At 42.8% G+C, this 23,124-nt stretch overlaps 2 protein-coding genes and 1 long non-coding RNA gene across 3 annotated transcripts; 2 read left to right on the plus strand and 1 right to left on the minus strand.

Annotated features, from left to right (window-relative positions):
- The first annotated feature begins 509 nt into the window (after positions 1–509).
- On the plus strand, positions 510–13,331 carry LOC118834521. The gene is made up of 3 exons (XR_005009352.1): positions 510–704; positions 1,867–2,099; positions 13,291–13,331. It is a non-coding gene; the product is annotated as an uncharacterized LOC118834521 (long non-coding RNA).
- LOC118834520 (60S ribosomal protein L7a) lies at positions 3,476–4,317 on the minus strand. The gene has a single exon (XM_036741965.1). It carries the CDS (start codon positions 4,291–4,293, stop codon positions 3,493–3,495), a length of 801 nt encoding a protein of 266 aa, XP_036597860.1. The 5' UTR covers positions 4,294–4,317; the 3' UTR covers positions 3,476–3,492.
- A 7-nt stretch (positions 13,332–13,338) lies between the features above and the next one.
- LOC118834516 (zinc finger protein 260-like) lies at positions 13,339–22,330 on the plus strand. Its single transcript, XM_036741960.1, has 3 exons — positions 13,339–13,417; positions 14,874–14,969; positions 20,032–22,330. Exons 1-3 carry the CDS (start codon positions 13,384–13,386, stop codon positions 21,870–21,872), a joined length of 1,971 nt encoding a protein of 656 aa, XP_036597855.1. The 5' UTR covers positions 13,339–13,383; the 3' UTR covers positions 21,873–22,330.
- The last annotated feature ends 794 nt before the right edge of the window (positions 22,331–23,124 follow it).

Below are 23,124 nucleotides of genomic sequence, written 5' to 3' on the forward strand. Positions count from 1 at the left end.
GGAGAACTCAGTCCAATCAGTTTACAGTTACAGTTTTACAAACAGTTTACAGTTACAAACAGTATATAGCATCCCAATTTTCCCAAGACCTATTTGTGGCCCCGCTTCTCAAAGCATAGAGTCCATCATTGACTTAGTCTGCTGCTACACTTTTACCCTGGAAGGCTTTCTGCTCAAGAGGAAGAGGGGGAGAGTCTGGGAGGGAGAGAAGAGGGGAGGGGGTGGAGACACTGGAGAGGAGGAGCTCTCAGTGATGGGCATCCTGGTGGGTGGTGGCCCAGGTGGAGTTTGGAGGCAGAGGAGGGGATCCTAGCACTGGAGAAGCCATTCCAGATGAAGGGGGGCAAGGCTTGCCGAGGGATTGGGGGGGGGTGGGCAGGGGTCTCTGAGTCTTAACCCTGGCTGTGATTGGAGGAAAGAACCCCGCCCTCCTGGACTTCAGGGGGCTGGACAGAGTGGTGCTATTGGAACAGGAAAAACCCTCCCAGAGTGGGCTGGACAAAAGCTGGAGGTCTTTGAGCTGAGACTGCTCTGTTTTACCTTCATCTCAAATATCTCTTTTCTTCTCCTAGATCTGAGATCTCTCTGCCTTCCCTCTGAACCAAGCTTGCTCTGCCTTCCACTGAGCCGAGATCGCTCTGCCTTCCTTTGGAGCCGACATCGCTCTGCCTTGTGGATGCCAGCTCTGTGCTTGCAGATCCCCGGTAAGTCTAAGCCAGAGCCCCGCCATATTTCCTGGTTCTGCTGGCTGCCCGGGCAATTCGGTCTCCTTCTCCTCCTCAGACTACATGGTGAGTATCTGCCAGGTCTGCCAGGAACACACCTTCCTCCCCAGCCTGGCTGCGGGATGAGCTCCCTGCCCCTAGATCTTTTCCAGAACCCCCATCACTCCTGGCTCACCTTCCCCAGATTTATTATTGGATAACACTTTTCCCGACTTCAGACTTTGCCCCTAGGGTTCCTGGAGTCCTGATTTCAGCCTTCCTATGAGGCCCCACGTGTCCTGCCTCCCTGTCCCTTAATCTCTAACCTCCTGGTTAGAAATTCCCTTGTCTTGCCTTCAGCCCCAGGTCCTTTGGAGATCCAAGAATCCTACCTTCCTCCTTGCCTGTCCAGGCTTGGGTTACCGATGCTCTGTCCCAATCCCCCTTATGTGCACCCGGGGTTCTGGGGCTGATTCCCTGTCAGATCCCAGACATGTGGCTCCCTGTCCCCACTTTCCCTTTAGGGATTCCAAGTCTAAGCTCTATCAGAGGATCCCAACAGTCCTCCCCAGCCCCTCGTTAGACCTCAGGACACAGCTATCCTGCTTCCCCTGGCTCAGGGTCCCCCTGGAGCCCTTCTGTTACTCCAGTGTCCCTGACCTTCCTCTGTGAGCTATGTTAGATTGTCTTGCCTCCCAGACCCCACCCCTGCTCCCCTTCCCCAAGCTTCTTGCTCCCCTGCCTCAAGTCCCCTGCGAGGGAGCTGAATCCCAGACAGGATTTTGCCTTCCAGTCTCAGGCTTACCCTGAACATTCCCTGGTGCTCCATTCAAGAGCCTTCCCTTTCCTCAACCTGCCCTAGCTTGCCTCTTAGATCAAGGAGTCAGTCTGTAGTCTATACAATGTGTATGGGAGTCAGGGAGAAGGGATGCAGGGAGGCCAGAGGACCATGTGGAGGGAGAGCTCTGACTGAGGAGCCATTGAGACTTGTTGTCTCGTCCCATCTGGGATCCCAAGCTCCCTCTGCCTCCTGGGTCTCTGTGGGAGAATGGGGAGGGAGGGGCAGAAAAGAAGGAGCAAGAGGGGGAGGGAAGTAGTCTTACTGTTCAGACCTTCTTCATTTCCAAGCCTGACCCTCCCTGCTTCCTCCCTCCCTCTCTAGGGTGGAGTCTCTCTCTTTAGGTCAGGGCCAGGGCCTTTGTGACTCCTGTGGGTCCTCACCCTTGTAAATCCCTGTATGCCAGCCTGCTGCCTAGGAAGAGAAGAGCAAGACCTCTCCCCCTCTGGGATCCTTCTCCCTGCCCAGCTCAGTCTGCAGAGGACCAAGGCCTGGCCCCAGCAGGGAGCCTGGAGCCAGAGGGAATGGCCCCTGGGAGCAGCAGCCCCCCTCCCCAGGTGAGTGCAGTCTGTGCACAGACATCAGCCAATGAGGCCATTGCCATAGACACAGAGGATGGTCTGTGAAGCCCTAAGTGTGGTCCTCGTGGAACATTTCTTTACAAAAATAGGCATGAAATTGAATCAGGTAGTAACAACACTGCCCTGCTCTCTGCTTCTCTGCCTTACACTGATTCCCTCTCTCTTTGTTATGTGGAGCACTGACTCCAGCCTTCCTCACTTTGCTGCCCTCCCCAATTTGTTTTCAAGTTCTCCCTCATCAGAACAGGTCACCCAAGTGTCCCCAGTCTCACTGAATCCTTCCCATTTACCATTTCTGGGGTGTAGTCAGTACGCATGCTATTATCATTGAGTTGTTTTTCAGTCCTGTCCAACTTTTTGAATCTTCATGACCCCATTTGGGTTGTTCTTCCAGAGATCCTGGGGTAGTTTGCCATTTCTTCCTCCAACCTTATTTTACAGATGAGGAAACTGAGGCACACAGAATTAAGCCTGACTTGCCCAGGGACACTCACCTAGTGTCTGAGGCCAGACTCCAGCTCAGGTCCTCCTGAGTCCAGGGCCAGCTCTCTATCCACAGTGCGACTCAGCTGCCCCAACAAGTCAACAGCTTTGTCCAAACAAGCTCTGCACAGTATCAAATGGAGGTAACTCTGAGAAGGAAGGCTCTAACAATTTGGGAACCAGGAAAATAAATTTTTCAGAAAGTGGAATTTTAGCTGAGACTTGAAGGAAGCCCAAAGGCCAAGGTCAGGATCAAGGACTTTCCAATCATGGGAGACAGCCATTGGAAAGGCTCAGTGTCAGGACATGGGGGATTTGGTCAAGAATCAGCCAGAAGGTCAGTGTTCCTGGGTCAGAGAAGAGGAGGAGGAGGGGAGTGAGGTGTAGGAAGAGTGAAAAGGAGGTTGGAGCTGGTTATGTGTACCTACTATGTGCCACCTTATTCAGCTTGCACATTTTCTGTCATTTGATCCTGTTGCAAGCATTCTCAGGTTCCTTGCTAGTAAGCGGCTGAACAAGGCAGTACAGGATGCAGCCAGGCAGGGACCCGGCCCTGTTTTGTATCCCCGAAAGGGCAACATGTACCATGAGTAGGGGATGGACACAGCTGTTCCACAGATGTCATATATATATCATCATTTTGATAGGATTTGGTTTAAAATTTTTGAGGCAGTGTTCACTAATGACATTGGCCTCGAGATTTTGTTCTGTGTTTTAACTGTCCCTAGTTTAGGTCATTGGTCTATATTTGTCTCAACTTGAAAGGATTCTGTTGGGATACTTTCTCTTTTTAATTGAATATTTCATTTTTCCCCAAGTGCATGTAAAAACACTTTTTTTTTTGTTTAAATTTTTATTTTTATGCAGGGAAAAATCAAATATACATTTAACCCAATTTGGTTGCAAGTTCCTTAGCTTTTGCCTTTTCCAGCTTGGCAATACGAGCCACCGATTTTGGACCCAGAACATTGCCACCCCAGTGACGACGGATCTCATCATATCTGTCATTGTAATTGGTTTTGATGGCTTCTACCAGCTTAGCCAGGGCTCCCTTATCTTCAGGATTAACCTGTGTGAAGGCAATGCTTGTGCAGGTCTTTCTGTGAACTAAGCGACCCAGTCTGGCTTTACCTTTGATAATACAATAAGGAACCCCCATTTTTCGGCACAAGGCAGGTAGGAAGACCACTAGCTCAATGGGGTCCACGTCATGTGCAATCACTACCAACTGTGCTTTCTTGTTTTCTACCAGGGTAGTAACAGTGTTAACACCTGCTCTCAGGACAGGTGGTCTCTTAGTGGGGACATCTCCTTTGCCTGCAGCCTTTTGTTCAGCCCGAGCCAGAAGCCTTTGCTTCTTATCTTGCTTTGTCTCAGGTCTATACTTATGAGCCAGTTTCAGCAGCTGAGTAGCTGTCTGACGATCCAAAGCCTGGGTGAACTGGTTAATTGCCGGTGGAACTTTCAAACGCTTATAAAGGATAGACCTTTGACGCTGCAGTCTGATGTACCGAGGCCATTTGACAAAACGAGTAAGGTCCCTTTTGGGCTGGATGTCCTGACCAATGCCAAAGTTCTTGGGCCGCTTCTCAAACAAAGGATTGACCACTTTCTTGGCCTCCTGCTTCTTTACTACAGCAGGGGCCGGAGCCACCTTCTTCCCCTTGGCCTTCTTCCCTTTTGGCATCTTGGCCAGCTGAACGAGAAAGGTAAAAACACTTTTTAACATTTGTTCTTTTAAAATTTTGAGTTCTAAATTCTGTCACTCTCTCCCTCCCTCTGTCTTTACCCCTCTCGTTGGGAAGGCAAGCAATTCAACATAGGTTGTACATGTGTAGTCATGCAAAACATGTCAGTCATGGCGTGAAAGAGAATACAGACAGAAAACCCCAAGAAAAATAAAGAAAAGTCTCCTTCCATCTGCATTCAGACCCCACCAGTTCTTTCTCAGAAGACGAATACCATTTTTCATCCTAAGTCCTATGGAGTTGTCTTGGATCATTGTTTTGCTGAGAAGAGCTAAGTCATTCACAGATTACTATGGTTACAGTGTTGCTGTTCCTGTGTCCAGTGTTCTCTCGGTTCTGCTCATCTCACTTTCCATCAGCTCCTCGAGGTCTTCCTAGGCTTTTCTGAGAGCATCCTGCTCATCATTCCCTGTAGCACAATGGTGTTTCATTACAATCACATACAACAACTGGTTCAGCCCTTCCCCAATTAATAAGCATCCCGTCAATCTCCACTTCCTTGGCACCTCTAAAAGAGTTGCTATAAATATTTTTGTACATATAGGTCCTTCTCCTTTTTGTTTTTGTTTTTTCTCTCTTTGGGATACATACCTAGTAGTGGTATTGCTGGGTCAAAGGGGATGCACGGTTTTATACATCCTTTGGGCATAATTCAGTTTACAGCTTCACCAACATCACTTTTCCCATATCCCCTCTGACATTTGTCATTGTCATTTTTTGTCCTCTTGGTTTGAGGCAGTATTGCAGAATTGTTTTAATTTGCATTTCTACAGTCAATAGTGATTTAGAGCATTGGTTCATGTGGCTATAGAGAGCTTTGATTACTTCATCTGAAAACTGACTCTTCATACTTTTTGATCATTTATCAATTGGGCAATAGCTGTTACTGTTATAAATTTGATTCATTTCTCTATGAGAGAGGATGCCTTTTGCAGAGAAACTTGCTTCAAAAGCTTTTTTTTACAGTTATGTTTGCTAACTGTATTTTCCTCCATCCTATTCTCCCCTGTTAATTCTGTTCTCTCTCTCCTTCCACCCTGACCCTTCTCAAAACTGTTTTGCCTCTGACTCCTGGCTTCCCCTCCCAATCTGCCCTCCTTCTATGAGCACTGCACCCCCTTCTTTTATCCCCTTCCCCTCCTACTTTCCTGTAGGGTAAGATAAATCTCTATACCCAAATGAGTTTATGTTATTCCCTTTTCTAGCCAATTCTGATGAGAATAACGTTCAAGTCTTCCCTCTCACCTCCCCCATCTTCCCCTCCACTCTAAAACCTCTTTTATGTGAGATAATTTACCTCCTTCTGCCTCTCCCTTTTCCTTTCTCCCAGTACATTCCTTTTTCTCATCCCTTAATTTTAAAATTTTCAATATTGCCCCATAATATTGCACTCACACTTGTGCCCTCTGCCTATACATACTCCTTTTAAATACCCCCATAATGAGAAAGTTCTTAGGAGTTACAAGCATCATCTTCCCATGTAGGAATGTAAATAGTTTAACCTTCAAAGTAAAAAGGACAGAGCAGAGAACAAAAGACAACTCACAAGGAAGCAAAGAAAAGATGGATTGCATAAGCTTTCTTTTTCTCTTTTTCTCATTTATTTCTTTGTTATTTTATCTAGTTTTTTAAATTGTAATTTAGATTAATTTACTTTTTTTAGTTTTCAACATTCACTTCCACAAGATTCTGAGTTCCAAGTTTTCTCCCCATCTCTCCCCTTCCCCCCACCCCAAGATGGTGTGCATTCTGATTAGCTCTTCCCCCATTCTGCCTCCCTTCTATCAGCACCCTCCTCTTTTTCCTTCCCACTTAGTATCATAGGGCGAGATAGATTTCCATACCCCATTGCCTGTATATCTTATTTCTCAGTTGCATGTGAAAACAACTTTTAACATTTGTTTTTAAAGCTTGTATAGGCTTTTATGAAATGGAAATTTATTGCTGCATATTTTGAATCCTCTCTCACCTTCTGCTGTTCACATGACACTTTTTTTCTTTTCTTATTTTGTATTATTTTCATTTTAGCATTTAAGTTTGTTTCTTTTTTCTTTTCTTATTTTGCATAGAAGTTTAAAATTTACAATTAAAAGAATTAGTTCAGCCTTATTGAACCCCTTAGGAAATTTCCTTTTCCTGTTTATCTTTTTATGCTTCTCTTGAGTCTTGTATTTGAGAGTCAGATTTTCTATTCAGCTCTAGTCTTTTCTTCAGGAGTGCTTGATAGTCCTCTATTTCAATACTCAATTTTGCTGGGTAGGTGATTTGTACTTGCAGTCCTAGCTCTTTTGCCCTCTAGAATATCACCTTCCAAGCCCTTCGATCCTCTAATGGAGAAGCTGCTAAATCTTGTATCATCCTGGCTGTGGCTCCATGCCTACTTGAATTGTTTCTTTCTGACTGCTTGCAAAATATTCTCATGGACCTCAGAGCTCCAGAATTTGGCCATAACATTCCTGGGAGTTTTCATTTTGGGATCTCTTTTAGGAGGTGATTAATGGATTCATTCAATTTCTACTTTACCCTCAGCTTCTGGGCTATCAGGGCAGTTTTCCTGATAATTTCTTGAAAGGTGATGTCTAGGCTCTTTTTTTGATTGTGGCTTTTAGGAAGTCCAATAATTTTTCAATTATCCCCCTCTTGCATCCATTTTCCAAGTAAGTTGTTTTTCCAAAGAAACATTTCACATTATCTTTTTTTTTTCCATTTTGTTTGATTGGTTTTTGATCTCTCATAGAGTCAGGAGATTCCACTTGCAGAGTTCTCATTTTTAAGGGATTATTTTCTTCAGCAAGCTTTTGTACCTCCTCTTCCATTTGGCCCACCCATTCTACTTTTTAAAGAGTTCTTTTCTTCTATGAATTTTTGTGTCTCTTTTTCCATTTGGCCAGTTCTGCTTTTAAAGGCATTCTCCCCATTGGATTTCTGTACCTCTTTTACCATTTTCCTCTTCTGTTCTTTAAGGTGTTATTTTCTTCAGTATTTCTTTTTGCCTCCATTACCAGGCTGTTGACTCTTTTTTCATGATTTTCTCGCATCAGTCTCATTTCTCTTCCCAATTTTTCCTCTGCCTCTCTTAATTGATTTTTATCAATGCTTTTCCAGCTCTTCATGGCCTGAAACAGTGCTTGTATACATAATTCACCAGAGGTGGGCTGGACTATGATATAATCATTCTAAGATCTTGAGTTACTGGTCCCAGTCCTGTGGGAACAGTTCTTGTCTCAAGTCTTAGGAGTTGTGGTTATTATGAGGGGTATAGAATGAGAGTTCTGTGATGGGAACAGGAGTACAAGGAACAGAGAGTGTGAGGGATATTAACTTTCAGGTTCCTGGGAAATGAGGGGAGTGAACGCCTGGTGTGATACCCTTTGCCAGATTGTGAGATCATCCAGAGAGCAAAGGATTATTGTTATGCCAAGCTCAGGGCCCAGCCTGCTTGCTAGGCCTTAGCTCTTGGAAACAGTATCTTCAAAATATTTTCACACATCCCCCTTTTGTTCAAAGGGAGAGGGTTTGCAAGAACCCCTACCTTTACAGCCAGTAAAGGAGAGCCTGGTGTATGCACCAAGACATTGCCCAGGGGTTTAGTTCCTTGAGGGAATGTATCAGAGAAATATATCCTAGGTAATTTATTGTTAGCCATTGTTTGAAAAGTTGGGGTGTAGGTGTCAAGAATGTTAGAGTGAGAAAGTGCCAACACGTTCTTGAATTAGGGCCTTGGTCATTGGGCATATAACAAAAAGGGGGAGGGAAAAAACTAAGACAGTGCACTTCGCCCTTGTCCAGAATCTTGGGATGATCTTCAGATGATCCAGCTTTCTAGCCACATGGGGCTAGGTTTAAACAATGCAATGAAGTTTTTCTCTCAATTCTCATAATTGCATAATTACTTTGAGTCAGACCAAATTACTTAGAGGGCTCACAATGGACTAGTTCTGAGATGGAAGATTTACACGTCACCAAGGTAACCAAGGAAACTTAAACATTAACATCTTTATTCTCAGGGGATCTCTAAAAAGGGCTCTGCTTCTCTGGTTCCAAATCTAGAGGTTCCTAGATAATTCTGAGTTAATATAGTTTAGTACAATCACTTAAATTTGGTTCTCCATTTTTGAAACTTCAGAGAATTTTAGTTTATATATCATTTGCTGTTTCTATCCTTACCTATATCCTCTAACTGATATAAGAATCTTTTGAAAATTTATGAGGATCTAACTGAAAATGAACTCTTTGGTCCTTTAAGGTTATCGGATAGATACTTCAAAAAATGGGAAAATAATTCAGCATTCTGTGCCATTTTCAATATAATATTTGTGTAAAATCCAAATTAATTCTTAATTAATAAATCCAAATCCTTAATCTAATTTTGAGAACCTATTACCAAAACATATTGCTATACTTAAAATTAAAATTCAAAGGCTGAATGTCCATGATAGATAAATGTTGGAAGCCAACCACATACATCTGTACATATTTCTTTAGTTCCTGTTGATTTCTCAAAATTTACTATACCATTTAATTAGGAAAAAGCCCAATGATGAAAAAATGTTTTGTCTAACAGCTTTTCTGTTCCTATCATCTCTCACATTTTGCAATATGAGAGAATTTTAGAAATATAATGCTGTATAGAAATAAAATAATAACACAAACAATAAACTTCAGATGACGCAGTTGCATTTCCAAGTTAGCACATATAAAAATCATTGATCTTGTTATCTTTTGCATTTTAAAACCACTTTAAAGTTATCAGGTATGGAACCATGACATTGAATTAGAGAGATAATCATAATATAGCGTTTGGCATATGCCAGTCACTCGTAAGCACTTAACAATCGGTGTGTCATTTTGATCTCACAACAAACACCATCATTATTATTTTTCTCTTTGTAAATCAGGAAATTGGGGCAAACACAGATAAGATAACTTGCCTAAAATCACAAAGGTAACAAATTTCTGAATCTGAACAGAGAAGGGTGGACTCACCAAGGGCAGAGGCTGGCTGTCTCCCCGACCTCATACTGCCACACTAGGTGCTCCCAGGGGTACCAGAACCCTCCCAGGAAGCAGCTGGTTGGGAACTGTGGAGGACTGGCTCAGCCCCAGAGACACTGAATGACTGAGCTCTGGGGGGTGTGGCGGAGGGCACTGCCTAGGTTCTGGGTGGCTGGTGCCAGGACCTTCCCATTGGTGGTTGCAAGTTGCAGGACAAAGTGAATGCTGGCCACGGGGTCTGCCACCCACCTCCCAAACTGCAGGTGCTGTGGGGGCTGGGGCCACTTGCAGCTGCTAGGGTGGGGTGGGCAGGATATCCTAGAGGGCCAAGCTGCAGCATGACCAGGGGCACAGGACCACTGGGACCTCTACTATTGTGGGGCCTTCACTGTGGCTGCTATTCCCCTCTTCCAGGTGGGGCAGAAAGTTTTCCCACAATTCTCTAGCATTCTCTTTCCTCAGTGCCTCTATTTGGGAATCTGATCTTGGATTACAGGGATTAACAGAATATAACTTGGGTCTCTGAACTGAGGAGGAGGAGGATTAACAAGATGGTGAACTAGGGTGCAAACCATTTACCTTTTTTTTTTTCCTTCACTCTCTCTAGTCTGGCATTGCTGCCAAAACTAGCTTTCCTTCATTACCCTAGAACAGGGCTGTCCAAAACGCAGCCTGCATGCAACCTGCAGTACAATTTATGCAGCTGGCCTACAAGCATAGAAATTTACATAAATGCTTTAGTAAATGAAGCAGAGCTACCACAGAGCTTTCACTAAAATGGCAAATCAAAATATATTGTCTATTGTTTCAATAAAAACCTAAGGTTGGATAGCCCTGCCCTAGAGCAATGAAACTATTAATCTTGCCAATTACTTTTTAAAACTTTTATAATATTTAATCTTTATTTTTCCCTTAACAAATTCTACATAGTGGTACCCCCAAACTTACTGAAATGTTTCAGAATGGGGTCAATTCCTGGAATTGCCCCAAAGTCTCAGGAGTTCTTTATAGCAATCTTAAAATGACTAATTGCCAAACCCTTAGTAATCATTCTCAAAACCTCCAGAATTGACTAAGATGTTTTTAGCAGTTCTACAACTTTGGTTATCTAACTTTGTCTCTGTAGTTCCCACAGAAGAAAGGTGGCTTACAGGCTTTTCCTCTTCTCTCCCAACCTAATCTCCTGCAAAGAGCCTAAAGTGAGACAAATCCTGCCTACTGGGGCAACGGCTCCAGCTATTCATTAACCTTCCCAGTGTTCTCTTTAGCTACAGTCCTTAAAAGCTTTTCTGGCTGGCTGCATTTCAAATCCTTCAAGGTAACAGAATCCAGATCATAACACAAACATTCTGTATCTTACCAAGACACATGGATACAGACAAAATGACAAGACGTACACCAACAAAGCATGCATGTGCATAAAAGGCCTTACCAGAGTCATTCGGTACAAACCACTTGGTCAGGGAAGAGGGGCCCTGGGGTTTTCCTCACAAAGAGATATGAGCTCAGTCAAGGGTAAACCAATACTGGAGCAGGAATGAGAGCAACGAACTTGCCAGATGAGGTGGGCAGATTGAAGAAATTCCAGTGGTGTCTAATCAGTCCCTCTGGTACTAGAGGGTTCAAGACTTCATCTCCAGATCTCCTCTCCACCCCCCCTTAAGACCACTGCCACCAATAAATGTTAACAGAATTTCGAATGCAGTCCAGAGTGAACCAGTCTCCTACCTGGAAATGGGTGGAGCTGAAACAGAGCAGTCCTGAGGCAAGTGTGTCAGGAATCAGGTAGTTGTTTAATTAGTTACAGAGTGAGGAAAACAGTTTCAAGTGGACGTTCTCCTAAATAGGAGCATTTAACATGTTGGGGTACAGGTAGTGTTGATACACATAATGCACCAGAAGGGGGCTGGACTATGATATATTCATTCTAAGATCTTGAGTTACTGTTATTGTGGGAATAGTTCTTGTCTCAAGTCTTAGGGCTTGTGATTACTATGAGGGGTATAGAATGAGAGTTCTGTGATGGGAACAGGGAGTGTGACCATATCAGAGACATGAGGGATGTTAACTCAGGTCCCTGGGAAATGGGGGAGTGAACATCTCGTACATTTTGCTAGGTTGTGAGATCATCCAGAGGGCAAAGGATTATTGTTATGCCAAGCTCAGGGCACCACCTGGTTGCCGTGCCTTAGCTCTGGGAAACAAGATGTCTCCAAATATTTTGACATATTACAAAATAGGGTGTGAAAAGCAGAAGTCCAGAGGAAGGAAGTAGGGGTGGAATGCTGGTGATGTTGGAGGCTTAGTCTCATCTGGGTTTGAAAAGAAACAACATGTACATGTGAAAGTGGGTAGAAGTCTTCTGAACATGTAGAGGTGAGAAAATTGGGGAAGAGGGGCAGGGAGGGACTTTTCAGAAGGTGTGTGGACTGGGATTTAGGGGGGAGGGGGAGAGGATGGGGGGACTTCTGGAGGCCTTGTGGATTATAATGGGGGATTGGAGGAGATGGGGGGACTCTTGGAAGGCTGAGTGAGTTGGCAAGTTGGTGGGGGAGAAGATAAAGTAAAAGCGATAGGATAAAAAGAGAGGCTGAGGAAGAAAATAGTGAGTAAAAGATTAGATCCAAAGATATTCACAGACAGTAATTACCACTGTGAATGTGAATGGGATGTTTACAGCAACTCTCTTTGTGGTGACAAAGAACTGAAAATTGCAGGGATCTCCATCATTTGGAGAAAAGCTGAATGGGTTGTGGCTTGTGCTTGTGATGCAACACTACTGTGCTATAAGAAATGATGAGCTTAATGATCTTAGAAAGACTTGTACACAGTGATGCAGAGCAAAGTGAGCAGAACGAGGAAAACATTGTATACAGTAATAGCAATATTGTGTTCACAACAACTTTGAGCGAATGTGTCATTGTGACTGTTATAAAGACACAAAGTCGAAATAAAGGACGTATTAAAGAGAGCTACTTTCTGCACCCAGAGAAAGTAGTGATAAATAGAAGCATGTAGAGAATAATTTTACATGTATGTGCCTTTTTATATCTGGTGGTAGCCATCTCTAGGGCTGGGGCAGGGGAAGGAAGGAAAAAAAGAAGCTTCCAAGATAACTTTGTTGTATTTTTGGAGGGAATACGAAGTTGTACATGGTAGATTTGCAGTTTTCTGTGCAATCAGCTTCTTTATTGTACTCTTATGAAAATGTTTTGCTTCCTAAATTGAAAAGAAAATAATTTAAAAATAAAAAGATGAGACACAGTCCTAATCCTCCAAAGCTCACATTCTAATGGAGGAGATAACGTGCAAAGAATTTTGCACATATAAGATATGTGTGTTATAAACACTATTGGAATGTACACATGTACGTACGTATATGCATGTATTATATAAATTTGGTCTAAGGCTTCCCCTTCCTCTTATCTATAAGTTCACTACTCTGTTTGGACTCCATGTCCTTTGGATTTAAGTAAATCTTGCTCTGAATATATTCAACATGAACGAAAATAAATCATAGAGTTTACCATGCGTACATGTGAACATAAGAAATTTTTTAAAATAAATTTTTTTACAAAATATATCAGTTATATTAGTTCTGATGAAGAAGGTATTTCCCATCACCCTCTCTCATGTTCCCCCACACATCTACCTTCCTCACTGATCAAACACAAAGTCTCTCCCTGATTTCATAGGAAGATGCATTTCAGAGGAAAATACTCCTCAGTTTTATTCTAACTGACCATGGAAAAAGCTTATCTCAAAATTCAGCTGGGCTCTTAATGACTGTGGTTTTAGAAGCTGACTGTGATTCTAACAAAGGGTATGGTCTTTGGGCAAATCCTTCTCTGCATTTCAGTTTTGTTTTGTTCTGTAAATTAACGAGAGTTGGACTATTAAGTGTCCTTCAGCTCTACATTCCATGACTTTTAATGATTTAGGGGTTGGTGACATTCAAGGATGTGGCTGTGGACTTCACCCAGGAGGAGTGGGGCCTCTTGAACCATCCTCAGAAGGAGTTGTACAAGGGGGTCATGCTGGAGAATGCCCAGAACCTGCTCTCCCTGGGTAAGGATACTTCCTCTGGTAATGCTGAGTCTGCAGTCAAAGGAATATCTTCATCCCCTGGTGTGCAGGGTTAGGAGCACTGATCAGTTGTTAGAGAGAGAAAAGTGTTGCACTCCTGTCCTGCTGCCTGGTGTTTCCTGTAGAAAGTCTGTGCATTGTGTGACAGGAACCTGAGGGTTTCCTTGTTGCTCCTGAAGCTGTCTCTAACCTCCTCTAGGCAGCTTCAAATTAGTGTGGAAGAATCTCAGACCTGGAACTAATGTCAGGGGTCATTTGGCCTAACCCCCACCTGGCCATGAATTCTGTCTGCCAAGCCTCTGAAAGCTGCTCAGGAGGCTTTTCCTTACAAGCCTGTCCTCTCTGGGATGGGTCTGGGATCTGGAATATTCTTCTTTTTAACAGCATCAATCTGTAGCTCCCAATTTCTACTCGTCCCTCATATAGTTTGTCCTTAATCTTCCTTCCTATTGCCCTGAAATTCCAGCACAGTTGGTGGGAACGGAAGGGAAGGGAAGAAGCATTTATTCTCACTTAGTATTTGCCAGGTCCTGGGCCTGGGGCTTTCTTTACAATATTATGTCACTTTATCCTCACAATTGGGAGATACTATTCTCTCCATTTGACAGTTGTGGAAACTGAGGCAAATGGAGTTTATGTGACTTGTCCTGTGGCACACAGCTAGTCACTGTCTGAGGCTAGATTCGGACCCTGACATGCCTCACTCTGTGCCCAGGGATCTCTACGCTGCACCATCGGCTGCCTCTAATTTCTAGAGAATGGAAAGTGTGCAATGAGTCCAACCTTCTATGAAGAAGGTGCACCAAAACCAAATTTTCTGATTCCAGCCTGGTTCCCTGATCTTCTCCCCCAAGCTCACAAAAGAAATGTTATCAGACTATCCTCTAGGAGTCCTGGGAACCACCTTGGGGTCCTTGCTTACATGACCCTAGCATTGCCAGGAATAAGAGACTGGCCAAGTGATAGAATTTGGACCAACTAGGGTTTCTTGAGTTTGCCAACAGGAGACTTTCACCTGAAAAGGCAAAGATGCCCCAAATGAACAGTACACAAGGTTTCTATAGGTTTCAAGGAGTGAGGAACAGGGGAGGGGGGCAGGGCAAAAGCTGGCTCATCTGGGTTCCTGTTCTGGTCTTGCATAATAAGCCTTTGTAGCCTGCATTGGAATTAGGAGTTTCTATCAGAAAGGGACTTGACAGGATGGGGGGCAGAGGTCTGGCTCTTTCTCAGAATGGGTGGTTCAAAAGGATAATGGGGCATATCCTGTTTTGTATTACTTGTATTATAAGCACTAATGGGTGAGTATAGGGTCATGTGTATGAACGTAATAGTGTGAATCTCAAAATGGAGCAGTTCTGGGTCTGAAACCCTTTCCCTGAAGAGAACTAAATGACAAGTTTCTCTCCATGCTCATTCCTATCTGACCTCCTGTGCCCAGGGCTTCCAGTTCCCAGAGAAGACGTGAGTTCTTATTTTGAGCAAAGGGAAGGCCCATGGATGCTGGAGCTAGAAGGCCTGAGGAACCAGTGTCCAGGTGAGTGAGGTGAAGGCAGATATATGAGAGCTGGGATTACAAGAAGCTGTTATGTGTTTTGGTGAAGCAAGTGCTAGATTTGGGGGCAGGAAGGCCTGAGTTGGAATTCTTTTTCAGATATTTCTCAGCAGCGGCTTCATGAGTCAGTCACTGAACCTCAGTTTCTCCATCAGTAATAACAGAGGTTTGGACTCCATGGCCTTTCAGTTCCCTTCTAGGGATCAATCTATGAGCCTAAAAGAAGTCATTGTTTGGAATTTGAAAGGATGGAATTCTCCTGAAGGTACAAAAAGGAGTTAGGCTGTCCTACGTAAGCTCTTTGCTAGACTTCCCTCAAGTTAACAAACATCTAAGTGCCTACTATATTCCAGATCCTGTACAAAGTACCAAGGACAAAACTGATGCAACAGATATCCTCTGCTCCCATGGAGCTCACATTCTGGTGGGGCAGAGAGCATACCAGCAACTACATAAAAATACACTGTGGACAGGATAGTCAAGAGCTATCAGTAGTCAAGAGAGGGAAGGCCCTGAATTTAAGGGAAAGGCTTACTTGGGAGATGGGCTCTAGCTGGGGATTCAGGGAAGCCATCAAGAATATTCTAGGCAACAGGGATGGCAACAAAACCCCACAGAGTCTGAAGGGGGAATGACCTGTCCCCAGAACAGGAAGGAGGCCCAAACAAATGGATTGCAACATATATGGAGGAAGGGAGGGTGGGAGAAAGAAGACTGGCAATGTAGGTGACGGGGAAGTGCTTTCACAGCCCTAGAGAGGGTTTTAAATTTGATACTTTTTCTGGGGATCCACTGGAGGCTGTTGAGTACATGATGACCTGGTCAGGTGAGAGCTGAAGGAAGGTGAATTTGATAATTGGATGGAGGATTGGATTAGACTGGGGGGAGAATTGAGGCAGCTGGATGAACCAGCAGGCTCTGATACTCTCTGAGGGGACTGAACCAAGAAAGTGACAATATTGAGATAGAAAGGGGTCTATGGAATGGTGTCACAAAGGTGGAAACAACAGGACTTTGGAACAGATTGAACATGGGTGTCAGGAGTGTGAATGTATGAGAGTTGATGAGGAGTGCATGGCATTTCATTTCTAAGCCTGGACTGTTGGGTGGTGCCTTGGATAGCATTAGGAATGGAAGAAGATGGAGGGTTGGAGGAAAGAGAATGAGTTTCCTTTTGGATATGGTAGAAGGAGAAAGAAGAGAGAGTAATGTTGCTAAAATCTAGGGAGGGCAGGATCAAGAAAAGGCAGAGACTGAGCGTGTCAAAGCCTGCAGAGAAGTCAAGAAGGATTAGGATTAAGAAGTGGCCACTGAATTTTAGCAGTTTTAGATTATTGGTAATTTTTGGCAGAAGCTTTTCAGTTGAACAGTGAAATTGGGAGCTAATCTGCACAGAGCTGTTTTTCTTTTGTCTGTTGTAAATACTCAAATTAACTGTAAAGAACAAATGAAGAACGACACTATCTGAATACAGAAAAAGAACTGTTAAACAGAAATATATCAAGAATAATTTTACATAGATATATCTCTTTGTCTAATGGTGGCCATACCTTGGGCTAGGAGAGGGTAGAAGAACAGAAATGAAAAAAGAAAAAAAGAGAGTTTCAAAGAAAGCCAGGGAAAGGAGTTGGTGACACCAAATGGAATGGCCATATCTAGCCATTTAGCCATAAAATTGAGGAAACATATTGGACACCATCTCATGGGGGTTCAAGGGTCATGGAAGAGTGTTTTAAGGATTAGAGAGAAATGATTTTATTTGTGGTAATACAAAAAGAGTCACTAGTATGTGAGAAAGTAAAAATTAGGGTGAAAAAAGGAGATCCTAATAAGAGGAATACATGGAGGCAGATGAGGGGCAGAGTAAGATCATTGGCACGTGGAAGGGGATTTTCTTTAGCAAGCAGAAGAACATGTGATATGGGTGAAGGAGAAGAAGACATCTGATTTATGTGAGATGAGGAGGATAAGAAAGCCATTGATAAATGACTAGTTTTTTTCAGTGGTTGGGAGGGGAGTGGTAGCAAGCCATGATGGAGGGTTGGGGATGAATGAAAAGATTTGGAAGAGCTCCTGTGGTGAGCAGCACAGGGAGTCAGTCAGGGAGATGGTAAAGGATTGCCTTTCCCCGGTGAGGGCCCAGCTGAGATTACATAGCCTAAATTGGTGGTGGATCTGGCAGCCTGGTTTCATGATTTTCTCTCTGTACATTTAGCAGCACCTGAGGAGGAGAGATGGCTGCTGCCTTACTCAGGAGTCTTCCAAAGCTAAATTTTGCATAAATCATCAGCCCAAGTCCCTTTCCTAGTCTCTATGGCTAATATTTATCCCCATTCTTGGAGAATCATTGGCCAGGTTCATGTAGGTGAGCACCACATCAGTTGAGGGAGCTGGAAGTTAGAGACCCAGAAGTGTCCTATAGCAGGAGACCCTTCAGCAGCCTAGAAAGAAGCCTCTGTAATCTTCAATATTGGTTCTGGTCTGGTTCCATCAGGGTTAGAACCTGACTAAGGGAAGTACTCAGAGGGGATTGGGTACAAGAAAGGGACAGAAACAGGGCTGAGGCCTGAACATGCGTTCAGCAACTAGGGGAGAGACCAGAATGGAGTGAAAAAAGGTGGAGGCTGGGATCTGCTATTAACCCTGCACCCAGCCAGGTAATCAATAAACATTGATTAAGCGCCTTCTGCTTTAAGCACTGTGCTAAGCCATGAGGTTACAAAGGAAGGCAAAAGACACTCTGCTGTCACAGAGCTCAGAATCTAGTTTGCAAACAAATGCTGATACAGGGAAAAGAGTGTTTTAGAATGGAAATATATTTAGTTGAACAAGGAAATAAAGGAATAAAAGGAGTAAGGTTAATACAGGTTTGAGAAGGAGAGCCAGAATTGGGGAGGAAACAGTCAAAGTCATATGAAAGTAGTAGGTAGCATTCATAAAGCAATTACATGGTGTCATTCAGTGTGCAAATTCTATCTCATTTTATCCTCACGAGAACCCTAGGAGTTAGGCGCTGTTATGTGCCCATTTAAATGTAAAAAACTGAGGCAAACAGAGTTCTTGTGACTAACCTAGGGTCAAAAGACTAACAAGTTTTTGTGGTGGGATTTATACTCAGATCTTCCTGATTGGAGGCCCTGCATTCTATCCATTGTACCACCAGTTGTATTCTGATTTTTAAACAGAATATGGTAAAAATGCTCACAGATGGATGGGGTGGGTAACTGGGGCTTTTAACTCTCTAACCAATCACAGTGAATTGCTAATTACTATTAAAAAGATTTCGTTTTCTATTGGCCTATGACAAATATTGCATTAAATGACAAATGTACTTGAAGGTCAGTTGCAAATATTGGTTTGGTTTTTTTTTAAATTAATGCTTATTTACAAAATAACCATTGAAAGGATAGAATTTCTTCAGATATAACTTTCTTTTTTTTCTACCCCTGATAAACTAGCTATACATTCACTGCAATTGTGCTAAAGGATTAACCCATGTTGCCAACCAGGTTCTTTGAGAAGCTGCCAGATAGAAGAGTAACATAAGCACAGTAGAAGTTCAAATTAGAAAACAGCCTCAACATTTGAGTGACTGGTACTTTAAGGTTTGTTTCTGAAGCAAGGTTGTGGTGGTCCAAGATGGTTTCATGATGGACTCTGCTGTGCATGCCTGCTGATGACGGTTTTCCAATAGCCTGCTCTCACTGCTGCAAGAATGCCAACCCAAGTGCCATCTTGATCAAGTGATTTCGGGTCTGATGATTTGTGATTACAAGGCAGACCAGAAATGAGAGGAGTACTCCAGTGCAGTAATAGCCAAACACCATGGGTCTTTTCATGCCTGTCACCATTTGCACATGCATGTCTAACTTTCTTGGAAATTTGGAAACAATTTGATGTCATGTTGGGAAACTGAAAGAATATATTACACATAGTCAAAAGCAGTCAGAGTTTGAGTTATTCAGTGCACCATCCCCAAAAGCAGAGCATTTCCGATCATGATAGTTTGGACTCACTGCAAAAAGACAGCTGTTAAGATTGAAACATGCACATACTTGGTGTCCCAGAGGACAAATATCTTTGACACCAAACTGGACAACTATTTACCACTTAGGGTGCCACTGACAAATTTTTAGCTTAAATCCCTTGGACCATTATCACAATCCTTCAAGGGGTTTGTGAACCTCTAAAGGGGAAGGAGTGTAGGAGGACCAATAGTGACACATGCTCGCCGCTTCTGTACCAAAGGATCAGAAACTCAAATTCACAAATTCAGACACATATTTTCAGACATGGGCAATCTGTGCATTTTTTAAAATTGCATTTTTTAGAAGGATTTTAATTTTGTTTTAGTGAGCAGAGGCATTTAAAGATAATCTATTTAAAGAAATAAGTAATAGCTATCTCAAAACATTAACAAGTCAGAACAAAATCTCTTGTGTGTCAGATAAATACAGAAAAAAGTGTTGGTATTCTCTATGTGACCTCGGATAATGCAACAGAAAAAAAAGATTGAAAGTGATCACCTGGGAAATTACTTTATGCTTACAGGTAGGATAGATCATGAAATAATTTCAATATTTAGTATATGTGCACCAAGTGGCATTTAGGGTTAGCTAAATGGTAGGGTAGCTATGAAGAAAGGATTGAAAGTGCAGACAAAGAACAGAAAAGGGAAAAATTGAAAGTGGAGATAATTCAGCAAGTGACAGAGCCTGCCCACTCACAGGGCTTGGATTCCAGTCTCAGATATTAGATTTCGGTCAACTCTTTCAGTCATTCTGAGCTCACAGCCTGAGTTGTGAATGTGATAAGAATGATGGTCCTACCTGTGTTACAGGTATGATGTGAGGATCCAATGTATTTTTGTTTGAAGCTCTTTGGAAATTAAATCATCCTTGGGGTGTGAGCTAAGGGCATTTTAAAATGATTGTTTCTACCTTTTAAAGATTTTTCTCTTTGCCTTTTGTTCTGCCAATAGAGGGAAGGAGGGGAGTGTGTGTGTGTGTGTAGTGTCTGTATTTTTTTATTTTTATTTTTTCAGAAGGAGAGATCAGACTTGAAGTAAAGGAAACTACAGCAGAGCTAACCTTTTCTGTGGAAGAAACTCACAAGCAAAGATTCTTGAGGGATGGTCCCTCTGATGTCAATTGGACAGAAATCTGTGCAACACATGAGAGAATCCATACTGGAGAGAAATATAATGACTGTAAACAATGTGGAAAGCCTTTTACATGGAAGGACAATCTTGTTCAACATCAACAAATTCACACTGGCAAGAAACAGTTTGAATGTGGGGAATGTGGAAAAGCTTTTGTACAGATGAATGGTCTTACTCAACATCAGAGAATACATTCTGGAGAGAAACCTTACAAATGTAATCAGTGTGGAAAGTCTTTCAGGTCTAGCACCAAACTTGACGAACATCAGAGAGTCCACATTGAAGAGAAAACTTATGACTGTAATCAATGTGGAAAGGCTTTTAGAGAGAAGAGATGTCTTAATGCACACCAGAAAATACATACTGGAGAGAAATTTTATGACTGTAATCAATGTGGAAAGGCTTTTATACAGAGGGCTAGTCTTATTGTACATCAGAGAACACACACTGGAGAGAAACCTTATGAATGTAATCAATGTGGAAAAACTTTCACATATAAGGATGGCCTTGTTAAACATCAGAGGATCCACACTGGAGAGAAACCTTATGACTGTAATCAATGTGGAAAGGCTTTTAAAAAGAAGGCTCAGCTTATTGTACATCAGAGAACACACACGGGAGAGAAACCTTATGAATGTAATCAGTGTGGAAAGACTTTTACTTGTAAGGAAGGCCTTGTTCAACATCAGAGAACACACACTGCAGAGAAACCTTATAAATGTAATCAATGTGGAAAGGCTTTTAAAAGGAAGGCTCATCTTATTGTACATCAGAGAACTCACACTGGAGAGAAACCTTATGACTGTAATCAATGTGGAAAGGCTTTTACTTGGAATGAAAGTCTTGTTAAACATCAGAGGATCCACACTGGAGAGAAACCTTTTAAATGTAATCAGTGTGGAAAGACCTTTACATGGAAGTACAGTCTTGTTAAACATCAGAGAATCCACACTGGAGATAAACCTTATGACTGTAATCAAAGTGGAAAGGCTTTCGGATGTAGAAAGAGTATTGGTGAACATCAGAGGATCTGCACTAGAGAGAGACCTTATGACTGTAATCAATGTGGAAAGACTTTTACACAGATGTACCATCTTACCCAACATCGGAGAATACACACTAGAGAGAAACTTTGTGAATGTAATCAATGTGGTAAGGCTTTTAATAGTATGGACAGTCTTACAGTACATCAGAGACTCCACACTGGAGAGAAACCTTATGATGGTAATCATTGCGGAAAGGTTTTCAAATCTATTTCCAATCCTTCTGAACATCAGAGAATCCACATTAGAGAGAAACCTTATGCCTGCATTCAATGTGGAAAGGCTTTTACATGGAGGGCTGGTTTTATTGTTCATCAGAGGATCCACACTGGAGAGAAACCTTATAAATGTAATCAATGTGGAAAGGCTTTTACATATAAGGATGGCCTTGTTAAACATCAGAGGATCCACACTGGAGAGAAACCTTATGAATGCAATCAATGTGGAAAGGCTTTTACATGGAGGGCTGGTTTTATTGTTCATCAGAGAATCCACACTGGAGAGAAACCTTATGAATGTAACCAATGTGGAAAAACTTTTACGTGTAAGGGAGGTGTTCTTAAACACCGGAGCATCCACACTGGAAAGAAACCTTATGACTGTAACCAATGTGGAAAGTCTTTCAGATCTAGCTCCAAACTTGCTAAACATAAGAGAATCCACACTGGAGAGAAACCTTAAGAAAGTAATCATTGTGGTAAAGCCTTCTGGCTAAAGTCAGTCCTGGCTTACCATCAGAGAATTCATGGGAGATAGAGGAATCTTCTAGCTGACCTGAATGAGGAAAGGCATTGAAATGGAGCACAGAGCCATCTATGGACTTCCTGTGGGAAGGCTTTCAGCCAGAGATCATCTCTTCTCCTCTCATCAGAGGATTTATAATGAAAAGAAACCTTATGAATGTGCTCAGTGGGACATGCCTTTCTCTAGAACATGGAGGTCACAGGTGAAGGTTAAATTTTGTGTCTGACTATGACAGAAAGATGCCATGAGGAAAATAATTCATGCTGCCCCTCCTGGTTGCAAAACCAGAAAAGAAGGCCATAGGCTGATAATCAGCAGAACTACGGGAGAGAATCCATCTGGAGGTTGTCAGAAATAGAATGTCTTCAGAATAAAGGAAAGCCCTTGTGTCAGTATCATGGCAACTCGGGAACAGTCTTTGGTGAAGGGAAGAATTCAGATTTGTTTAATCAAAGGTATCACAATTAGGGCACTTTAGGGAATTTTGTGTTCTCCCAAAGACCACCTACATGCGTGTATTCAGACTACATCAGGCCACTATAAGTGACAGTTAAGAACTTCTCATTAAGATGAGATCATGGCTGCCTCCTGCTTTTGGTGACCCAACAATCATGACGATGAGGCAGGGATTCCCCTGATGGGCTTGAGGCAGAGCAGAGCCATTGTGTGAACAAAGCAGCTGCTCCTAGGCAGGCAAGAGGCCTTGCAATCTCTATCTGCAAAGCTTCCCATGGTTGTAGCTGCTCTGCCAGCCTGGAAAGGAAAGCTAAGGGAAGTCAGTTCTCTATCAGAGGCATCTGGGCTGCTTGTCACCTGCTTTGTACAAATCAATGAAGGGCTCTGGTCCTGATGACAGCACACTCATCAGAGTGATGGTTTCCAGTGCAGGGACCAATAGGTTGGACATGAGGGAGCAATTCAAGAGGCATTATGGGAAGTCTCTTTATTCTCTCATCAAGGCAAGTCACAAGAGTCTTGCTTTGCCAGAAAAGGCAAGCACTGATAGGAAGAAAGGTTTCTGATGAAATTCATTTAGATGCTAATGAGGACCCAAGTTCACTTCTGGTTCCCTTGTCACTGAATTTATCAGAGAATCTTGAGTTGGAAGGGCTTTCAAAGGCCATCTAGGGCAGACTCATACCTGCAGAGGCATCTCTTTGAAATCATTCCTTCCTGAAGACCAGCTAGG

The sequence above is a fragment of the Trichosurus vulpecula genome, chromosome 1, assembly GCF_011100635.1.
Source record: "Trichosurus vulpecula isolate mTriVul1 chromosome 1, mTriVul1.pri, whole genome shotgun sequence".
NCBI classification, from domain to species: domain Eukaryota; kingdom Metazoa; phylum Chordata; class Mammalia; order Diprotodontia; family Phalangeridae; genus Trichosurus; species Trichosurus vulpecula.

Bases quoted from the DNA above. Each gene is read 5' to 3' on its own strand.
- LOC118834520 (XM_036741965.1), bottom strand. From the start codon at position 4,293: ATGCCAAAAGGGAAGAAGGCCAAGGGGAAGAAGGTGGCTCCGGCCCCT.
- LOC118834516 (XM_036741960.1), top strand. From the start codon at position 13,384: ATGCTGGAGAATGCCCAGAACCTGCTCTCCCTGG. The intron at 13,418-14,873 runs GTAAGGATACTT...TCCTGTGCCCAG, and splicing joins CCAGAACCTGCTCTCCCTGG to GGCTTCCAGTTCCCAGAGAA. The intron at 14,970-20,031 runs GTGAGTGAGGTG...TTATTTTTTCAG, and splicing joins CCTGAGGAACCAGTGTCCAG to AAGGAGAGATCAGACTTGAA.